Source organism: Drosophila albomicans, chromosome 3, assembly GCF_009650485.2.
Source record: "Drosophila albomicans strain 15112-1751.03 chromosome 3, ASM965048v2, whole genome shotgun sequence".
Lineage (NCBI taxonomy): Eukaryota > Metazoa > Arthropoda > Insecta > Diptera > Drosophilidae > Drosophila > Drosophila albomicans.
The window spans coordinates 17,359,300-17,381,263 of NC_047629.2; the positions used below are offsets into that span (position 1 = coordinate 17,359,300).

Sequence of the window (21,964 nt, forward strand, 5' to 3'; positions counted from 1 at the left end):
ACCGTTACAAGCTTAGTCAAAGGCAACTCATAAGCTTTAGTCTGGCGGCTTCAAAAGTTCTTGGACTTGCCCAAAGGCAAATGGCGCCTAGTTTGGGTCTAAGCACTAATGTTATTCCATGGATTGCATAACAAAACTATCTGGCAACCCTTAGCTTTCGCATTTCATTCATAGTTGCAAAACAAACGACACCAATAAGGAGAGAGAGCGAGAGCGCGAGAATGCGCTGAGAGCTCGCTGAAAGCTTTGTGCACGTGCACAAGATTGAACTGCCAGAAAGCACTCAATAGATGGCGCTACTATGCAGGATAACAATTCAAATAGAGTTAAAATATATTTAAACTAATTCACACGACAGATTTCTGTTGGAAATGAACACATCAAATGTCAGAATAATTTTCAACGCCATGGCACAATTCGATAATCCTCTAGGGCCTCATCGTAGGTATAGCTAATGTCGATTTCCTCCTGCATTATAACCTGGGCATCCAGCAGACGACGCAGAATCATTGCAGATCGAGAATTGAACTGATTTCCATATATTTGCAGTCGTCTGATGCGACATGGCTTCTTGATGGTTAACAGCAGCAGATTAATGGCCTCGGCGCCGATCCGATTGTCATTCAAATACAAATGCTGCAACATGTTGCATGAACTAAAGTAGTGAGCAACCCATTCACCGCCATGTGAGCCAATCGAATTGGTGCTAATATCCAGCAGCTCCAATGTCCCACCTTTGGCTATGGCACGCATAAGGAATAGGGCGCCATCGGCCGAGATTAGATTGTATGCCAGTTTGAGTTTCCTCAACGAACAGTGCTTATTCTCAAGATACTCGGCAACAATTTCCATGTCAAGGGCAAGAAACTCACACTGTTCCATAGTGAGTTCCACCAGTTTGTTCTGCATCAACAACGATCCCACCATCGAGGCAATCTTCTCTGAATCCATCGATAAATTAAGGGCCAACAAGCGACTCACATAAAAGTTGCGCATTTTGCTGGATTTATGCACACCATCGGCCACTGTGGCAAAGTTATATAGGCTCAGGCTGCAGCTGCAAACGTTGAGCGTATGCAACGTTTTACTGGCTAACAAAAACTCTCTCAGTTGCTTTGCTTTCTCATCGGTCAAGGGAGTACCTGCAATAAATTTAGAAATTATCAGACATAATGGCAATTACATTGCTCACTTACCCTCCAAGCTAAGCATGCCAACTTTCATCTTGTTTGCATTTAAGCGCAGCATGACAAAAAACTCTTCAGGCAAGTGCATGAGCCTCAACTCAATCCTTGGCACGTGTAGCAGCGAGTGAACAAAGTCCAGCAGCAAATGTGGATCCGCTTTGCTTACGAAAATACTCCATATCGAAACAGAAGACAATTCGTGCTTCAACAAAAACTTAACAATAACGCGAAAGTCGCCAAAGCAGTGATATCTGCGTTTCAAGCGTTCCTCAAAGTCTAGACGACGAAACCGAAAGTTGGTATAGGGCCGTTTGTCGTACTCCCGCTGCCAACATTCGAGCAATAGTGTGGATAGCAAGCGTCCCTTAATAATAGATTCTTCAACATTGGAATTCGGAGCGTATTTGCAAGGCAGCATGCTTACGATTGTGACAAATAAAAACTGAACAAGTTGAGCATTTCGATGCTCAACTGAACTATAAATAAAAGCCAACTGCCGCAAAGTATGCAACGGAAATTAGCAAATGAATGTCAGGCAGCATGAAACACCCTGTGACATAGCTAAGCAGAGACTTTGCGCTGGGCTGCCGCATTAGCATAGTTAGCAGAACTTTAAGGGCAAATTACCATTAACGATATTTCATTCATTTACCAGTTAAACGCGACTGCAGCACAATGAATTAATTCAATGCCACGTGCTTGGACACAGTGCCCTACGAATGCGGCTAAATGCGTGCCGGCATGCGCCGACTGCCCTATAAATAAGCATTCAGACCTATAGACGTACATATTTATTTATAACACTCAAGCATAACTAAAAAAAAAAAAAAAGAAGACGAGTTAAGAGGAAGAGAAAAGTGACTGCATCGTTATGCACGTAGCGAGTGGAGAATGTCTTGAGATATTTGAACCATTTATGGACTGGTTGCATCTTCATTTATTTGATTGCCTTTTACGCGACGACAAATGCTTAAAAATAACGTGCTTCGATTTCTCTCTCATTGCATCGCGAGAGAACGTGGCGAACTGCGACAGTGAAGGGGTGTCTAGTATAACAGGTGCCCATTCAATAGACAAACTGGACAATACTTTAGCCATTTGCCACATGCTGATGGTTCGTCAGAAATAAGAATTGTTTTTCACTTTTACTACCATGAGGTGCTGTAATTATGCATTAATTTATGGTCAAGACCAACGACGACAACAGACAGGAAGGAGCCGCACGTCACTGGCTTCATGTGGCTGTCCGCTGGCGGTTTGGTTAGTCACCAAACCAAACAAAATGGCTGGCAAGCAAACAGCAGCAGCAGCAACAGCAACGGAAGGCAATTAACAGCGGCGACAATTTGGTGGCACGTTGCCTGTTGCCCGTTTGCCTGTCAACCAAATTGAAATTTTAAACTCTACACATGGCGATGTTTATCTGCATCCCATTCTCTTGAGCTCGCGCTATCTCACTCTGTTGCTTAGAAATCAGATAATTAAAAACAAAAACAATTTTAATAAAAAATATTGTAAAAGGCAGACAACCAGACGCTCATAATTGCAGACAGTCTCAGTTTACAGCTAGTGGAGCGCAGACAACGACAGCGACGACAGCGACAAGCAGCCAAAGAAGAAGAAGAGCGAATCGCATGTGCATATCATTTAAATAAATTTTTTTTACGAAATGCAAAGTGTGAAACAGCAGGCAGAGACAGCAAGCAGTCAGGCAGTCAGAAAGGCAGCCAAACTATGCCCATGTCCGGACAGTCAGCCAGCAGCCAAGGCGTCTGGGCCTTGCCTTATTCACCTGCCACCAGCCAGAGGCAGCAATGGTCCATATTTGGATGCATCACTTAAGGACAACAGCAGCAGCAGCAGTAGCAGCAGAAGCAGCAGTAGCATTGGCATCGACATGCACATCAACATCAGCATCAGCGAATGTCTGCGACGGCCTCCAGACAAACGCCAGACATCTGAGATATATGTATGCACTTGTCTCAACTATGTGTCTGCCATGTGACAGTATAAGTATGTGTGTGTGTGTGTGTGTGAGTCTGTGTCGAGCGCATTCATTGTCAATTTTGACAATCAACAAGATGCGACTACACGCCTGCTTAAATGCCAACATCAACATTACTTTGCCTCTTCTGCATCGTCTGCGACGGTCTGTCTGGCTCACGGGGTCTGGTTATCAGACTCTTGGTCTCTCCTTCTCTGGTCTCGCTTGTCTCTGTTCTCTGGTTACTACTTACTGCATACTGCTGACTGACTGCCTACTGGCCTCTCGGCACAAGTGCTACTCCGGCTGACTCTGGTTGCGGCTGATTGGTGCTGGTCAGAAGCCAAACGACGACGGCACACGAAACGCCTAAAAACCGAGAACCAAAATGCACGAAAATTAATAACAATCAGAAAAGACAAGTAAGTCATCACAATGGCAGCTTCAATACACTATTTAGAATTGAATACAAATACGGAAATAATAGTAATACATCGTTCGTCTTTTCCTTGAGTAATAAATGAGAAACTCCAAAGCAAGCTCGAAATTATGTGTTAAATTAATTATTAATATTAATATTATTTATTAAAATATTAAATTAAAATCCCAAAGAACATTAAACTTATCTAATCTAACTAAGGTGAATGAATTATGTATTACAAAATAAAATAAATTACTTTACATCACAAATAACATTTCAAGATCTCTTACTACTGATCTTACAATTCTATCTAAAATGACAGCTACATTACAGAATATATAAGAAATAAATCAAATACAAAACAATATAAACTATCATATTACAAACTACTTCTTAAAATACTTTTAATACTTAATTATTTTCTTTATTTATCTCACTAAAGACTAAAACCATATTTAAATGCCCATGACCAAGGTGATATGGGAAATCGTTATGCTCGAAGCAAGAGTATCGTGCAACGGCTGCAGCAGCTGAACGACAGCAGCACGCAGAGGCAACTGCAACGGTAGCAGCCAGCGGGCAATGGACAACAACAATAACAAATTGGCTCCTGGTCTTTGCATTCCACATGCAATCTGAGACAACAATCACGACAACTGCATTCGGCGACTGCAACCAGCAACCGACAACCGGCACCGGCAACAACAGCAGCAACATCAGCTCCGACACCGGCAACAACACCATCAACACAGAGCAGAGACAGCATCGGCCCAAGCAACATCGCAGGCAACACCCAAGTGCTGGGCGCTGTTCGCTCGACCAGCAACAACAACCACAACAACAACATCAAGTTAGCAACTTATTGACTTGGTCTGTGTCTGCCTCTGCTTTGGCTTCTGATTCAGGCCCAGGTCTGGTCTGGACTTGTGCTGTCTGCTTTATGTATGTATTTTTAATAGACCTCTGGCGTGCTGCTGCCGCTGATTCTGCTTCTGCTTCTGCTTCTGCCTCTGCTGCTGTTGCTGCTGATGATGATGCCTAAAGTGCTTCCTTGCGATTGCGCTGGCTTGTTATTTTGTGATCTCATGCAACGCGCCTCGACATAGTCACAATTATATTAATTATGTGTTTTATTGATGCTCAAATACATTGCTTCAGTACACTTGCACTTCGCTCAAGTGCGCTCACTTCACCCAAAATGCTCCATAACCGTTGGACAATTTAATTAGCACACAGCCTATGAGAGGCCAAAATTAGGCATGACGATACTGATGCTATTGCGTAATTAATATACTATGCATACTATATAAATGGTTGAATCGATTATCAAAGCTGCTATTTTACGGTTCAATCACCCGCACACATAATCCTGATAACGTATGAAAAGTGCGTGCTAAAGATATGAACGATTATTTGATATTTTGATATTTATAGAAAAATTCACTCAACTTGTGATCTGGTTGTTGTTGTCGTTGTTGTTGTTGTTGTTGTTGTTGCTGTTCTAGTTGAGAATAGTCGACAGAGACCACTTGACAAAAAAGTGCCACAGATGTTTATTCCACACTTACTTACAACAAGTATAATCTGTCAGCCAAGTGGTTTATTGACCAAATGGTTTTTGCGGCTCCAGCTACTGGTTTTTATCAGTCACTCGGCGGCAGGTAACATTAATTGGTTGAAGAAATGCTACCGTAATTCACAGAAACAATTTAAGGCAATCGGGTGATCGGCCCCTCGTATTCCCCCTAAGTAAAACCACAAATTATAGAGAGAGAGAAAGGTGGAACTACGCACCTGGTCGTACACAGCTGAAAATTGTTGCGGCGACAGCGACAGCGCCATTTAAAATTAACACTCCAACTCACTCTGCGTGTGTGGCAGAGGCAAGCGCTCACTTAAAAATAGATGATTTAAATATACATTCAGTTAGTCAACTATTCAGGCACTCGTGTGTCTGCAGTCTGGCAGGCCTTTAAGATCAAAGGGATCTTCAATTACCACAACACTAGGCTAACTTACTGTTACGTATACTCCTCCCCAGCCTTGGAAAGATAATGAAATATCGAAAAGATTCGTCCACTCGTGTTTTGACTCATTTCACATTCCAATTGTCGTCGTCGTCTCCCTGATTGACTGTTTATTTGTGTTTTCGTTTTTATTTTCATTTTCGTTTATTGTCCACGAAGTGGGACAAATTCTATGCAAATGTGTGAATAAGTCAAATAAATAAACATTATTATATAAACGTCTCGCACGCTTTTTTTGCCTCCTGTTTTTTTTTTTCTTTTTTTTTTTTGTTGCAGATTGAAAGAACTCGTTCCACATTTTTTGTTGCTGTCCCCTTTTTTTTTGTTGGTTTTGTTTGCAGTATTATTTGCATTATTTTTGTTCTGCTGCGATTATGATCTGTGTCTCCGAGCATTTGATGCGATTGCAACTTTGCATAACAGACGATGTCTGGCTGCCCCGCCACGCCCCCGAGTTGTCTCATATACAAATATAGTATGTAGGTGGATCATTTGAAGCCTCAACAATGTGTCGACTGACTGAGTCCGCAGTCAGAGTGTCAGCCAGACAGATAGACAGACAGACAGTCGGTGAGAAATCCAGACTTTATAAAGTGCTCCAAATTATACAATCATTTAGAAATTCAATTTGTTCCAGACAGCCAGCCAGCCAAAAAAAATAAAAAATAAAAAAACGAAAGGAACCAAAAAAGAACAATAACAAAACAGAAAATAAGAGATTTAGAAAAACGAAAACGATGATAATCGTGGTTTCTTTTGGATTCTCGGATATAGCAACAACAGCAAAGTAAATAAATAAATAAATCAAGAACGTCCTTGAAGTCTCGCTTGTGATTTCCGTATGCAAATTGAAAAAAATAACTTATTATTGAATGAGTTTGTTTCATCCTCATTCTCTTTCCCTTTCTCCCGTTCTCGCTCTCGCTCTTGAACGAAGCTGACGAAATTGGGACGTATGCATATAAAGCTGAAACTGAAAACTGCTGAATGATTTGATCCATATGGGAAACTCATTTCAATAATTGACTCACGAGTAGTTCAAATTATTCGTCTAGCCGAAACTATTGTATGTTGGCAATGGGTTTCCGTCAGCTCTATCTTAAAATAGACTGAATCTATTATTGCAACTAAAGGAAATTTATGCGAATTTACTTTATTTTGTCCAGGAATAGATAATAAAAGACGCAATTGTTGCTCAAGCGCTGAATACAAAACTATATTGAAGAAATATCAGGTATTTCAAATGTATTCTGAAAACTTTTGACTCAACCATGCTCGATAGTTTAAAGTTGCGTAGTTTGGGTCTTCTTTGTGTTAAGATCGTGCCAGGCACCGGCTTTTTAAATCGCACGCACAATAAATTGTTTCCGCCGAGTTTCTTAGATGCATACATACGACGGGTATATCACAGAATGTACTTGCAAAAGTACGCCTTCTCACGCACTTTTTGATTTGAATTAATCAGCACGCACATTCTAAAGCTTCCCAATTCTCGAGGTAGATCCTAACAATACAATGTACTTAAGATTAGATAAACAAACTTTAATATGAAGACGCCAGAGTCTCAAAGTCAAAGACGAACAAATAATAATAAAGAGAGACTACGACAAATATTATAGATTGCACTAAGAAAAGAAAACTGTCAAATGAATAGATTTTGATAACAACAATACTACTACTAAACGTCGTACTACTTGAGTATCAAAACAATTTGATTTAACACAAAAAAACACGTGTTAAATAAGTTCATTACTTATATAATCAGCTCCGATCCAAACTACTTATGTAATCAGCTACGTTCGAAAATCAAATATCAAACAAACTATGACCGCAAATTATCAAAATCTACCAAGTCACTATTCAAAGGTCGTCCATAAATTTCCCAAAAATCAATTTGACGCATTCAACACCTATTTTGATTTACTAATCGATTTTGATGACAATACAAACTACTAAAATTTACGGTGTCTATACTGCTGGTCTTTATCAATTAGCCGCACACTATCGACCACTTAGCTGGGTACATTCGCCAATCCCGCCAATATTTTACAATCGTATTAAAAGTAAAAGCATCTCATCGATTACCATACAACATTCAACACCCCCCATCAAGCCGGCTACTTCGATGAATATTCGTTCCAATGCGAATATCACTTTCTTTGGCAGGCGATAAGAAACGAGCTTACACACACACACACACACGCGCATGCATAGGTGCGCACTCGCACACCTTCAGACAAATTCAAAAAACAGACGCAAACACACACTCGCACACACACACAAAGCTAAATAAACGCAGTAGCTGCGCTGGCGGTGACAGCGACGGCGACGCGACGGCACCAGATCCTCTCAGCAGCAACAACAACAACGATGACGACGACTACTGCGGACGGTTTTGATTGGTCGACGACGTCGGCTACACAAAAACCGAACTATCAGCACGAAGCGCAGCAGCGCGTACACAGCAAAAAAACAAATGCGAACTTGCGTACATTGAATTTTAATTTCATAAAAATTATTTTGATTGTGTAGAAAATAATGTAAAATGAAATACAATATATATATAAATATAAATGATAGCATAAATTGAATAAAAATATAATTAATGTAATTACGTAAAGAAAATACAATAAAAATATAACTTATTTGTTGGTTTATTAAATACCAGAAAAGTTTTTTTTTTTTTTAAAAAAAATTATTAGTCAAAGCATTTCGAAAATATATTAAATAAGCTGCATACAATATTGTCATGTAAAAAATATATAACATATGAAAATTTCAAAATATGTTTAATGACAGCCAATAACGAACTCCACGTAATATTAAAAAACAATACAAATAAATACTGAAAAAAAATTTTAAATTATGAAACATTAAAAAACATTAAAAATTTCAATTAAAAATTGAAAAAATGTATATTTATATATATATACGAAAGTGAATTCATGTAACGAGAAAGTCAATTAAAATGTAACATATTGGTTGGTATACTTAATAATAAAGAATTTTGTCTTAAATAAATAATTGCCAAAACATTTTTATAAACTATTTTCATATAGTGTATTTTAAAATATTTTAAACGAGTGCTAATATAAAATTCTTAATTATTTTTAAAATAAATAATATGTATTTATTGGTTTACCAAATAAGAAATAAATTTGTTTATGTAATATATAAATAAATTAACTCCATACAATATTTTCATATAATTTGAAAGTTAAGAAAAACTTGTATACAATTTTGTTTTTCAATACGTTCAAAACAAATTCAAAAGAAATATTTATGAGTAATCACTGCAAGCCTCCAAACCTATGAGAAGAAACTACATAATTTCTTGCGGTGCATCGCGCAGCCCGTTTACGACCATAACAAAGTAGATATGCCCGGCACCAAATATTTTCTTATTTAAGACTAAAAAATGAGTGGAGCAAATCACTTCATACTTGGTTCTTAGAGCGAACACATCGAGAAGCTAAACAAACAAATCCAACATTGCCAAAAAGCAAAATAAATCTAAAGCAAAGGAAAGACCATAAGGAAATCAAGTTCGCAAGTGAATTCAATTTCAAAGACAACTACAAGCAAAGAAGTGTTAAGGACTACATACACAAGTAGTATCGGCAAACAATTTCAAGAGCTATAACATAAAAGCAAAAAATGCCAGAGATTCGCATTTAAGTTTGAAAGTGTGAAATTTTGTGTGATAAACTTAAAGATTAGGCGCAGTGCCAAGTGCACGTAGTGGAAGTACCCATTCATATAAATAGTTTTTGATTGAAGTCCAAAACAATGTCAAGTGTTGTGTGCTGTGAGGGCAGCGGCCGGCGAGTGAGCGTTTTGTTGTTGATGTTGCTGCTGGGGCTGCAGCTAATGTTGTCCTGCAACGCGGGTCGCATCCATCGTTCGGCCTTCATGGACGGCGATGTGCGGTCCGAGGTGGTCGATCCCAATAATCGCACCATCTGGGGCATGTTCAATCTGACCGAAGAGCAGGTCAATCGTATACGCAATGGCACCAATCCCAGTGGCAAAGACGAGACAACTCAAGCGACCAGAAATCGATTACTGGATCACATAGCTCTGCAGCGGTAAGTACCAGATCTCACTTAAATCAATGTCAAAGCGATAGAAACAAGTTGATTGTCAAAAACAAACAAACAGAAAAGCTGTCAATCAATCAATAGTTTTTGACATTCATCAACTATTTTTGTCGCCTCAACTCATATCTAGATGTGGCTAAAAATAAACTTCTATATAAAAAAGAAACCCAGCCCAAAACAAAATGATTTTGAGCAGTGACCTAGCACTTTTGTGGCTTAACATAGCAACACAATAGAAAAAAAGAAATAATTAAAAACGAATAAAGAAAGATATGCAAATTGGCACATTATAAAAATAAACAAAACTTTTTGAAAATTTCAAGTTGAAAATCTGAGCGAATGCACGATGCAAATGAAAATACTTAGAAAAATCAATTCGAAAATGAAGTATAAACAATAACTAGCTAAATGAGAAATTGCCTTGTGTCCAAAAAGAATTCAAGGCTAAATCCATGTGCATTTCTTAAATGTGGCCAACACCCCCAGAGAGACCCACATACTCTCGTATAAGTAGTAAATAAATACGTACGTATATATATTTATTATATTTCACTAGCTGATCGCTTGCGCTTCGATTCGTAAATCATTTAACACGATTCGCCAACAAATATGCCAAATGGGCCATACAAAGCAATAAAAACCATAAACAAAACAACATGTGGTAATTGAGCAACCAGAAACAATAAAGATATCCACGTGTCGACCGTATATCGTACAATCGCCCCATCCCCCGCGCATTATCTGCTAATCTGAACTGATCAGATCAGAGCACGTGTATGGTGGCAAGGCATCAACTGTCTGATTGTGACGACAAAGACGCTGCCACAATGCTGCTGAGGGCGCTGTCGAGGAGTCGAGTATCTGCAACTGCAGCTCTATCTGTGCATACCTATCAGATACAACTTCCAACTGGCGAACACTGCTGCACAAAAGCAAACACACACACAGACTGACAAACTGACAGACAAACACTGCGAGACAGAGAGACTGACTGGCTGCAATTGCTGCAACGAATTCCGTCGCCGGCCTCTGCGTATTTGTGTACGTCGTCGTCGTCCAATGTGGCCGCCAGTCTGGCAAATGTCTGGGAACAGTCTGGGCCATGTCTAGCTGGCTCCGTTAATGAACTTTTTGTAGGTCGTTGCTATGCGAGACATGCATATATGTAGTATGTATATACCATGCCTAGACAACACACCAACCAACCAACCAACCAAGCACTTACATATACATGCATAAATAATATTATGTATGTTCTTGTTGCCTCAACAACAATAAGAACAACAAGAAGACGTAGCAAAGTAATAATCAAAGGCATTTGATTAATGCTCAGCACTCAGCTGATAGTCGGCTTTTTGATATCTAAATGGTTTCATCTTTCTTGTTTGATTGCTTTCGCTGCTTTGGCTGCGCAGAATTCATAATGATGACGTATGAGTAATATCATCGCGACATGGACGACACATGGTCATAAAGCGCTATGCTCTACGCTCTGCGACTGCAAGCATGTTTGCCCAGACTCAATCTAGACTCCCCCGTCGTCGTTCCTCTTCGAGTCGAGTCGCGCCCCCTTTCGCAGCAGTCAATGCAAACAGTTGTAGGCGTATATATGCCTATGGCTGGCAGAGTTGGACTAACTGAGTGACTGACAAACTGACTGACGAAGTGGACCGGACAACTCGACTACCGACTACCGACAACCGGCTACTGTTCATCGACGCATGATAATGAAGTGCAGCCGGCGAGACACTGTCTAGCCGCGCATTGTGTATGCGCACACAGAGACAGCGACAGCGACAGCAACAGCCATAGGCTGTGAGCCAGACACTGGCACTGAGAGATGTTGTAGACAAGACGAGAGGCATGCTGTGGCCAAAGGCTGCAGACTGCTGTTGCACAAAACAAAACAAGAGGCAAGCAGACTGCAGACAGACAGCTTGTTGCTGGGAGGCGACATTTCGAATGAAAACAAAATAGAAGAGATTCACCCGAAGGTGGCATGCAACAGCTTAAGTAATAGTTAAGTGGCAAGATTGCAACGTCTGCCAAATGGAGGCCAGAGATTCACCTGCTCAACTGCTGGCCAACTGGCCCAAGCACACTGCGCATGCTCAGCTCTGTTGATTGTCGCAGTGGTTGCAATCGCAGTTGCAGTTGCAGTTGCAATTGCATTTGCGGGCTGCGTGAGTCACGCCATGCCTCAGCAGCAGTAGCAGTAGCAGAAGCAGTTCCTGGCCAGCGGCTGCTGCTCTTGCTCTTGCTCTTGCTGCATGTTAGCCTAGCCAATAAAAAGCCACAACCTCGTACAGCAGGCGTCTAGACAGGCCCCAGACAGACAGCAACAGCTATAGCAGCCACAAGTTAACAATAACAACCACAACAACAGCAACAGCAACAACAACAACAACAACGAGTTTTCAAGTTCATGCCACAGCAGTTGGCAGACAGTCAACGAAACTCCTCAGCGGGCCATTTTGTCTGGCTATTTGCACAAGAGGGAAACGATTGAGCGGGAAGAGATGAAGAAGGGAGTGCAGGCATTCCTTGGTCGGTCGATCGTTCGTTGAATATAAACATAAATACATAACTAACTATTCATATAATAAGCCAAAGGCGTTTCTCTCGTCTCTCATCTCATCTCCGCCTCCCATCGACCTGACTTGACTTGGCCTAAGCCAACTTGACGAGACTCAACTCGATGCGACTTGACTTGGCTTCGACTGTGGCTAGGCTTTGGCCTGGCTTGGTTCACTTTCAGCGCTTGTGCCAATAATTATTTTTTGGCTAGACAAACTGCGCCGCAGGTCAAATCGCAATCGATTCAGACAGCTCAGCAATAATGAACATTAAGCCAGGCTTAAATATTTTGTTGGCTAACAATTAATCAGCATTTTATTTTTACTCCAGTCTCCTTCATATTATTATTTATTATGATCAAAAGTAGTTGTTGTCTTTCTGCTGCTTTTGCTGCTTGGCATTCGCAACATTTTATGAGCAAGTTTTGCAAAAAAAAGCGCGTCTCAATTACCGATCCAGACATCAGACTTCACACACCAGCACATACAATTGTCCAATTGTGCATATGTGTGCGTGTGCGTGTGTGTGTGCCAGATTAGATCATAGCTACGTAAGTAAGTAGAATATACATATGATATGTTGTATATCTGTCTACATACAACTATCACATTGTTGTCGTTCGCTCAGACGAAATATTTCTCTACCGTCTCGATGGCTTTTTAAGTGACACGGGACTGTGATCTTCTTATCCGCCTCTGTCACTTATTAGATGCGTCGTATCTCTATCTAAGCACACTCTACGACGAGAGACTACGCACAACAAATGACATTTTCAGCAAGTCATAGTTGCCAGTTAATTGAATCTATATTTCTAGTTTGGGCAATGAGGCAATGAACTATATCTATCAAAACAAACTTTTTCTATTGCAGTATTTTTTACTCTACCATAAATGAAAATGTCAATTTCATTTCAATTAAACTGAGTTTGGTTTGTTGCAAATTTACATAAAATGTGAAAAATTGAATTAAAATTTGCTGGTAGGCTTTTGACATTGTGCGGAAGCAGTAAACAGCGGCTCATCAGTTTCTATTGCCTGGGAGATGTCAGAACCCAATTTCTACACAAAAATAAACGAAAAGCTAAGAATTAGCTTATAAAGAACTAGACATTTGTCTGTCTGTCCGTCTCGCAGTCTGCTTGTCTACTTGTCTTGTTGTCTGCCTGTCAGTTTGCCAGTTTGTCAGTTTAGTCTGTCTAAATTGAATCAATGCGCTATAAAGCCCAGCTAAATGGCACGTTATCATTTGTGGTCAGCTCTTGCTGGTGTTGTTGTTGTTGTTGTGCACCAGTTACGACAGACGCTTAAATGTCAATTAAGTGAGGCTTTACATAAACACTTGAACCAAATTAGACAAACTAACTACTCATAGATGCGAGCACTTTAACTAAACTAGATTCCTGTGCTCTTCTTCTATTCAATTGCAGGATGAATGAGATACGCTCACGCATACGCATTGCTGTGTCCAATGATAATCAGAATACCCAGCATGAACAGGATAAGCCACTGCACGAAATGGCCGGCTATCCCATTTGCAATGGGGAAACAACTACATCCGAGCAATGGAATCAGACAAACAATTTGTCGCTAGAGTTTGCCAGCAGTGTGTTCCAGCAGAATCGTGGCTCTCAAATGACTGTGGACAGTGCTATCTTGCGGCTGTACAAAACGAATCCCAAAGCCCAATCCGCGACTCCAGCACATGAGGCAACATCAACATCGACGTCAGCAACAGAGCCACTGTGTCCAGAGCCCATGCTTGAATCGCAGATACGTGTCACCGTCTCCATTGTGCATCAGCAGAAGAAGAAACGCAAGACAGGTGCGTACTTAGGGCCTATTAATTTGTTATGCAATAACCAAAAACAATATCAACAACTCTTTCTCGCATAAAAACAGAACGCAAGAAGCGCACTTGCAACACCATGATGCTGAGCACCACCAAAACTGGCTGGGTGGACATCGATGTGAAGTGTGCCCTCAATTATTGGGCCCAACAGCAGCAGACACAATCGCCAATTGTTGTCGGAGTGCTGCTGATCGAAGTGCACGACGATGAGGAGAATCAATTGATGCCGGGGCTTTACTTTCAGCCACCGTCCTGCGAGAAGGCAGGTAAGCGTGTTGTTTGCCAAACTTAACTAACTGCCAGACATGAGTGAGAAAGAGAGTTCAAAGTGTTAAGGTTAAGCGATATATTGAGGGCTGCACTTTCTATTCAAAATGAATTTGATTTCTATCCTTAGGCCAGGCCCCCGTCATATTGCACACAATCGTATTTATTTACATTCCCATAAAAGGTCAATAATTTGACAGTCTTTGCCATATTTTGTTTCTTTTGGGGGCCGGACACTTGCCAGACAACGCCATAACAATGTGTTATGGCTCACAGAATACTCACAAATATGTACGTGTGCATATTTGTATTTAAGTTTGTAAAATCGAAAGCGAAAACCCGTCTGAAAGTTCGTCGTACATTTTTTCGACGAGCTCAGCAAATGTTTGGCGCGTCTGGCGTGACTCCAAGTAAAAGAAAGAAAAAAAAAATTGCGACTGCATAAAATCCTACTCGTAAAATGCTAAGTGAAGCATTGAATTCAATTAAAATGCAAGCACGTTTTCAAAAATTTGCTGGCGTCTGCTATTCAAGAATTTCGGTGTCGATTGGCACTTACGAAATGCGAACATTTCTTCCGTTCGATATTTACACAATGATTTACAAATTTCGCAAAGCGATCCCCAAATCCGCTTAGCGGAAGTAACAAATTCGACAATTAATTCAATAGTATTCAATAGTATTCATGTCACAACAGAATTGTTGGTAAGATATACATCACTCCACTCTAGCTAACGCCTTGTTTGCTACTAATAATGCTAATTGCTCATACGCACTGTTGTGCGTATATTGTTTCTGTTGCTGCTACTGTTGTTGTTGCTGCTGCCGCTGACGATGCTATTCGCAGCATCCGCTTGTTTGATTATTCCTGTTGTTATTTCCATTTTGTTGTTTTTGTTGAGCATACGCGAATCCTCCTTTATTTTGCATGTTGTCACCTGACGGCTTTTGATATGTTTCGTTGTTCTGTTCAATATTGCATGCAACTTTTTTTCAAACACAGTTATTTTAATATACTCTGTTCAATGTGTATTACAGATATTGCAGTCCCATGGCCCGTCTACAGATCAGCGTCGACTTTGCGTAGTGTGGAAAATAGCCCGGTGCCCAAGTAAGTTTCACTCAAATAAATATTTTGTGGTTATAACAATTTACTTCTGTTTTAAAACAAAAACCATCATCAAGTTTTTCTCAATTATACATTTTATTGATTTAAAAAAAAAAATTATATTATTTTACCTGAGTTAATAAAATGTAATGAACAATACGCATTTTACTCCAGCCACTCGAAAGTATGCAATACTTTTTGACAATATAAATTTCAATTGAACAAAAAGTGTTGCATAATTTTGTGCGCTTATATTAATGGTTTGTGTCTCGCTAAGCAATGCAATAAAATACTGCACGTTCTTAATTTGGTTAATAACTGAATTGGAATTTAACAAATTTTTTTTTAATTTATTTACAGATTCCCAAGGTTAGACGTGATCTACATTGGCAACGGAGCGCTGTCGCCCAAGAACTTCGACAGTACCAACGACGTTGAAAACTTCAATCTCCAAAAGTATATTTATGGCCCGAATCGGAGCAGGGAGTCCTTGAATACCGAACCAACCACTTTAAATTCACCCACAATCGACAACATGCTTGAGAACAGCGAAAGTGCCAGTCAAGCCAAGGAGCATATTCATCAGCATCGCCGTCGTCATCAGCACAGCCAACAACAGCAGCCGCATCAAATGACCGACTGTTTTGACTCCTCCGATTCGAAGGACTCGTCGCAGCAATCGGAGACACAACACCAGCTGCGAACGCACCATAACCAATATCATCATAATCATCACCACCATCAACACCACAATCATCACAAACATCGTCATAGCGCACAGAGCGAGGAGTAAAACACACACACACATACGAGCACACACACACAATCTTCCCATTTGCATTGCACATGTAATTCAGCGATTCATGTCCTAAACACAAAACACACAAATGCCGGTCTTAGTTTATTGTTTTTATATCATTAGGGCCAGTTGACTTAAATAGCTTTTAGTTCATGTCATTCATTTTTTTTTTAATTTTTGTAATAACCTAATCATAATTTATAATTTTAGATTTTTGATTTCTAAGTTGAGCATTTTTGACAAATTACTCGAAATTTGTATTTTATTTGAGAGTATGTATTTTGTAAACATACATATGTATTACATATACATGTACACATATATTATTATTTTTAAATCTCTCTTATATTAGGAGTCTGTGATTTAGATGTGGTTGAATTTGCGAATTTTTTGCTTAAATTATGATAGAATTGTTGGAACCTCAAAACTAATTTCAATACGAATATATATAACTACTTGCGAGTATATATTAAAATATAATTAAAATAAAAATAATTTTAACAATATGTAATACTATACTATAAACATTAATATAATTATGTATAACATTATTGAAAAGCAAATGGTCTTTGCTTGCAAATCAAAATAAAAACAAAAAGTATCTACGGCACAAATCCAGAATACATAATATGTATTACATATGTTGTGGCAAGGCAAGGGTATATTTGCATATTGTGTAGTCTATAAACCCCCCACACACACACACATGCATGCACACTGAATTTATACACACTTGTATAGTTTTGTTATTAAGTCAATAGGCTAAAAAGTGCCTTCCTTTTAAAAAGCAGCAAAATCGACACAAACCGATAATTATATGTTGTTATTACAAGCCGTTTTTCAATCTCATGTTACTCGGTTAATGAACTGAGTGAGAAATTTGTGAGCATACCTTTTTTGAAGTACATAAAAACCTGCTAAAAAAAAACAACAAGAAAAACAAAAACTCATGTTCATTTTTTACTTAATTAAATTTAACTTCATTTGTAATCTAACTGTCAGTAAGCGAAAATGAGTATGCATTAATTTTAAAAATGTCAATAACGATAACGATTACAAATATATATATTACCTGCCTGCAATAAAATCATCAAGTGACAAGAGCCAATATCAAGTATACGTCAAGTGGTTCTCATTCTAAAACACTATACACATACTATTCTATCATTTTCCAATATTTATACAAGCAAATAATTGTCTTGGCAACACTTTAGTTAAGTGCTTTGATAAGACGCTATGAAATCAAATCATTGCGATAATCTCTACTCTTCACAGGAAAGCAAGCGAGGCGCACGGGCCAATTGATAAAAAAAAATAGTATATATATATGTACGTAAATAAATTATCAAGCCGGTTATCAAACTGTCACCAGATTAGCACATTCAATCACTTACTCATATGAAGCTTAATCGCTCGCTCCCTTCGTTATTCAACCTTGTACGAAGCTGCTCTAATTTACATTTCTCAAGAGAATTCATTCTGCTGTGGCGCAGAACTCGACAGGTAGCATTATCATGCAATTTCGGTGGGTAATACAACTCGTTGGTGAAGTTATCTTTAGTAAATATCGACACAACACATTCTGAAGCTGATAAAACTGAAAAATTGTCAACATAATATACAAACGCTTCGGCAGAACACTCCAAGTAAACAACTAGTACATAAACGGGATTCTGCTATCAACCATTTCTATTACCAATCGCCAGTTCTATTCTGTTTTTTACTGTGTGTAGCGTTTTTATTACCAATAATGAAGTAAGCAATGCGTTCGACTTGCTGATACCCATTACAGTTTGTGTCCGTTGTGGAACAAATAATAAATAAATAAATATGCCTTATGATTATTATTATCTTGAGTATTTATAATAAAATTTAAAAACGAGTAAAATCGTCAAAGTTATCAAGTTTTCGCCTTCGCAACAATGTAATCTCTCATTTCCTCTGCCAATAGCGTTCATAATTTCAAGTGCTGAGTGGTTATACCCACCTTTGAGCCTTCGCAGGGTATGTTGAATAACAAACAATAAACGAGGTATATTAAACGGCTTTACGCAGCTTTCGGCTTAGTCTTGCCGTGACTTTCAATCAGTTATAATGGCAACGGAGCCGCGCAGCTAGCAGAGTCAATGTTCCACTGACTGACTTAAAAACCTTAAACTCATTTGTACAACTTTTATGTATAATATATACAAATCATACTCACGCACACACATTTGAAGGTTTCGAGTTTGAAAACGTGTTTGTTTCGACTAAAATAGCAGCTGAAGCGAGTGAAAATAAAAATAAATAAAAACAATACAAAAGGTGAATTAACTGTAATTTATTTACAGGCGTGAAACAACGCCAGTTAAACAAATAAAATATGTAATTTATAGAGACTCTTACGTTATTTGCTAGCTACTGTTTTTTTAAGCAGAGTGTAATTGAATGAGTGAAGTATTATTAACAAATAATCATTTCAGTTAAAAAGCGTTTACTGAATGAGTGAAATAATATTCGAAAAAGTCCGATAAAAATAATAATTTGTTATGCAAAGTGTATGAGTGATTTAATACTTATAAATTTGCACATACATTTGTAATTTTTTCAAGCGGAGTGTGTGAGTGATTTAATACTGATAAATATGCATTTCAATTACAACAGGAATGTACATAAGCAATTACGGTAATAGCTTTGAAATCCGCTTGCTAAGATGATTCATCGCGTAGCTTAAGTCGACATTCTAACGCCTTTGATAAGAGCTCTGATATTAGCTTATATTATCTGATTATATACAACTGGCCTAATCAAATCAATGGAATACACCGATGAATTATGTTACTTACGTCAGTATTCGGTCAATTTACGATGCTCGCAGTGGGTTTCCATTCTGATTTACGATAAGGGAAATATGTGCTCGCTTTTATGGGGGCCTTCACCTTGCTTTTATGATCAAAACACCTAACCTAAGTAGTCAATGTAACTGATGGCGTTATCTTGCCTGGGAATCGACGATTATTCCCAGAAGTGTGCACTTGACCAATCTCTCTGACTGTAGAATCCACGTGCTGTGGTCACAGCTTATCTGGGAACCAAAACCACAAACTTATCTATAATAATGGGTGGGAAATTTCATTCCTCACGCTCGAAGAGCAAATGGCAAAGTTAAAGCCTTGTTAAGATTAGGGAACTATTATATTCGCATGTTATCAATAGTAAACCAGAAAGTTTATATAATTTTAGATGGCCAATAAAACTGCACCGGGTACCATTAACAATTCCTATGAATTGGATCATGTATGTATTATCCCTGCAATTGTTTAGACGTTAAAACGTGACGCAAATTAACTTGTATTATTTATATTTACCTTTTTTTATAGTCGGATCCAGAGACTGCCAAAGAATATAATAAGGTAAGGCCACAATAAAGATGTCTTGCCACCGTATTTGTGCTTAACATTGAGTTCTCCTTCAGACTGACTTTCAACTTGAAACCCTGCATGATCATGATCCTTTAGAAAATGGAGAGATTATTGCAAAGAAATCGAAGGAGCCGCTTCCGAAATGGATTAAAATTTGCATCCATTTGATAACACAAGGCCTGATCATAGCTTACTTCGTCTATGCCACATATCACTACCACGATTTGAGTACGTATCTGAGGCAGTTGCTACCAAGGATTGTTGCGTATTAAAGCACACATTTACATTCTTTGATAGACACATATGATTGCACATGGGATGACACATTGCCGCTATGTGGCATACGTTTCTGCACTGGCTACGGCATGCTTCTACTGCTGCTAGGATTCATTTACTTCGGCCTGTTCTACTATCAAATATTCAAGCCAAAACTCGGACGTATGCTGCACAGAAACTATCTGCATCCGGCGTCAATTAAATGGCACAAATTCAGCAGAACGCGGTATGTTGAACATAAGTAACTAAGAATTTTAAGAGTCTTTCATTGCTTGTCTTTCTCTTTTTACACAGCGTGGTGTCTGCGGTAATGATAGTCATACTGTTCGTCCTGCTGGCCATCTATCTGTACTTCGAGACCAGGAATGAGCCAAGGAAACTGGTGTCCTTGGTGGCGCCTTGCTTCTTCATACTCTGCGGCTGGATCTTCTCCACGAAACGCAGCGAAATCAAATGGCGCATTGTGATCACTGGCATCACGTGCCAATTTCTGCTCGGCGTCTTTTGCATACGCTGGGATGTGGGTCGAAGTATCTTCGAGTGTCTGGGCAACAAGGTGGCCACATTTTTGGATTATGGCGTCGACGGTGCACGCTTTGTATTTGGAGATCTCCTGATCGATAACAATGTCTTTGCCTTTGCCATATTGCCGGTGATATTCTTCTTCAGCTTCTTCATCAATGTGCTCTACTATCTGGGCACCATGCAATGGGTGGTAATCAAACTGGGCTGGATCCTGCAGGCGATACTGGGCACAACCGTCTGTGAAAGCGTCACGGCTGCGGCCAACATCTTTCTCGGCATGTCCGAGAGTCCAATGCTCATTCGACCCTACATCAACAAGCTGACCAAGAGTGAAATTCACAGCATCATGGTGTCGGGCTTTGCTACCGTGTCTGGCACAGTGTTGGCTGCGTATTTATCCTTTGGCGCATCGCCTGCGCATTTGATTACATCCTCGGTGATGGCGGCACCTGCCACACTGGCCATCTCGAAGCTGTACATGCCCGAGACGGAAGTGAGTCAGACCTCAAGTGATACGATACAGCTGGAAAAATCGTAAGTTTGATAAGCAATTCGATTTGTGATTTATACCTAGGTGATTGATTATATTTCATATTGTTCGCAGTGAGGATTCGTCGCTGCTGGATGCCGCTTCGAGTGGCGCCTCCAATGCTGTGCCCATTGTGCTGGGCATTATTGCCAACATTGTGGCATTTGTGGCATTCATTGCATTCCTCAATGGCGTTGTCAGCTGGTTTGGCTTCCTCGTTGGCCATGAAGAGATCGACTTTGAGTGGATATTCTCCAAGATCTTTATACCGCTTGCCTGGTCCATGGGTGTGCCATGGGAGGACTGCGATATCATAGCTAAAGTGATTGCCACCAAGACGATAATCAATGAGTTTGTGGCCTACGAACGTCTGGGCCAGTACATTGAAAACGGTGACATTACCGTAAGTATTTTTAAAGTGCCTTCAAATCATCTGAATCTTTAAAAAACACAAATAATTTGATTTACAGGCTCGCAGTGCTGGCATTGCCACATTCGCCATCTGTGGCTTCGCCAATCCCAGTTCGTTGGGCATTCTCATCGGATCGCTGAGTGCCATGGCCCCAAAACGTCGGAGCACAATCACTTCGGTGGCAGTCAGAGCCTTCGTTGTGGGCAGCATCGTTTGCTTCATCTCGGCTAGTTTTGCAGGTGTGTTTGATCAGTTTATAATAATATATTCCTTTTTGGTTACTAACTCACTTGTTTCTTGTTTCAGGCATTTTGATACAAGAGGAGGAAGAAAGTTATAATTATAGGCAAATATTTGAGAAATTGGGGCGCAGAAATCAAACGATTTAAAGGGGCACAATGTTACAAAATATATATTTATTTCACCAGAAAAAGAAACCCACTTGCATTTTTTTTCCCAAGTCTAGTAGTCATTCGAAATGAATTTCATGCATTTCATTGACT

At 39.5% G+C, this 21,964-nt stretch overlaps 3 protein-coding genes across 5 annotated transcripts; 2 read left to right on the plus strand and 1 right to left on the minus strand.

The window, feature by feature from the left end:
- Positions 1-321: 321 nt before the first annotated feature.
- LOC117568306 (leucine-rich repeat-containing protein 34) lies at positions 322-1,651 on the minus strand. Its single transcript, XM_034248852.2, has 2 exons — positions 1,197-1,651; positions 322-1,142 (listed from the first exon to the last, which is right to left on the minus strand). Exons 1-2 carry the CDS (start codon positions 1,603-1,605, stop codon positions 400-402), a joined length of 1,152 nt encoding a protein of 383 aa, XP_034104743.1. The 5' UTR covers positions 1,606-1,651; the 3' UTR covers positions 322-399.
- A 7,400-nt stretch (positions 1,652-9,051) lies between these two features.
- Positions 9,052-17,437, plus strand: LOC117570688 (protein anachronism). Of its 3 annotated transcripts, none has more exons than XM_034252491.2 (5): positions 9,052-9,707; positions 13,723-14,117; positions 14,195-14,406; positions 15,450-15,522; positions 15,880-16,038. In XM_034252491.2, exons 1-5 carry the CDS (start codon positions 9,409-9,411, stop codon positions 15,891-15,893), a joined length of 993 nt encoding a protein of 330 aa, XP_034108382.1. In that variant the 5' UTR covers positions 9,052-9,408; the 3' UTR covers positions 15,894-16,038. The 3 variants fall into 3 exon arrangements, with proteins under 3 accessions (XP_034108382.1, XP_034108380.1, XP_034108381.1); XM_034252489.2 differs by having other exon boundaries at positions 9,054-9,707; positions 14,195-14,410; positions 15,880-17,436; XM_034252490.2 differs by lacking the exon at positions 9,052-9,707 and adding an exon at positions 9,819-10,244 and having other exon boundaries at positions 14,195-14,410; positions 15,880-17,437.
- A 950-nt stretch (positions 17,438-18,387) lies between these two features.
- LOC117570685 (solute carrier family 28 member 3) lies at positions 18,388-21,891 on the plus strand. Its single transcript, XM_034252486.2, has 9 exons — positions 18,388-18,622; positions 19,541-19,594; positions 19,678-19,710; positions 19,773-19,947; positions 20,017-20,221; positions 20,290-21,054; positions 21,125-21,452; positions 21,520-21,700; positions 21,768-21,891. The coding sequence occupies exons 2-9, from the start codon at positions 19,541-19,543 to the stop codon at positions 21,848-21,850; spliced, it is 1,824 nt and encodes a 607-aa protein (XP_034108377.1). The 5' UTR covers positions 18,388-18,622; the 3' UTR covers positions 21,851-21,891.
- The last annotated feature ends 73 nt before the right edge of the window (positions 21,892-21,964 follow it).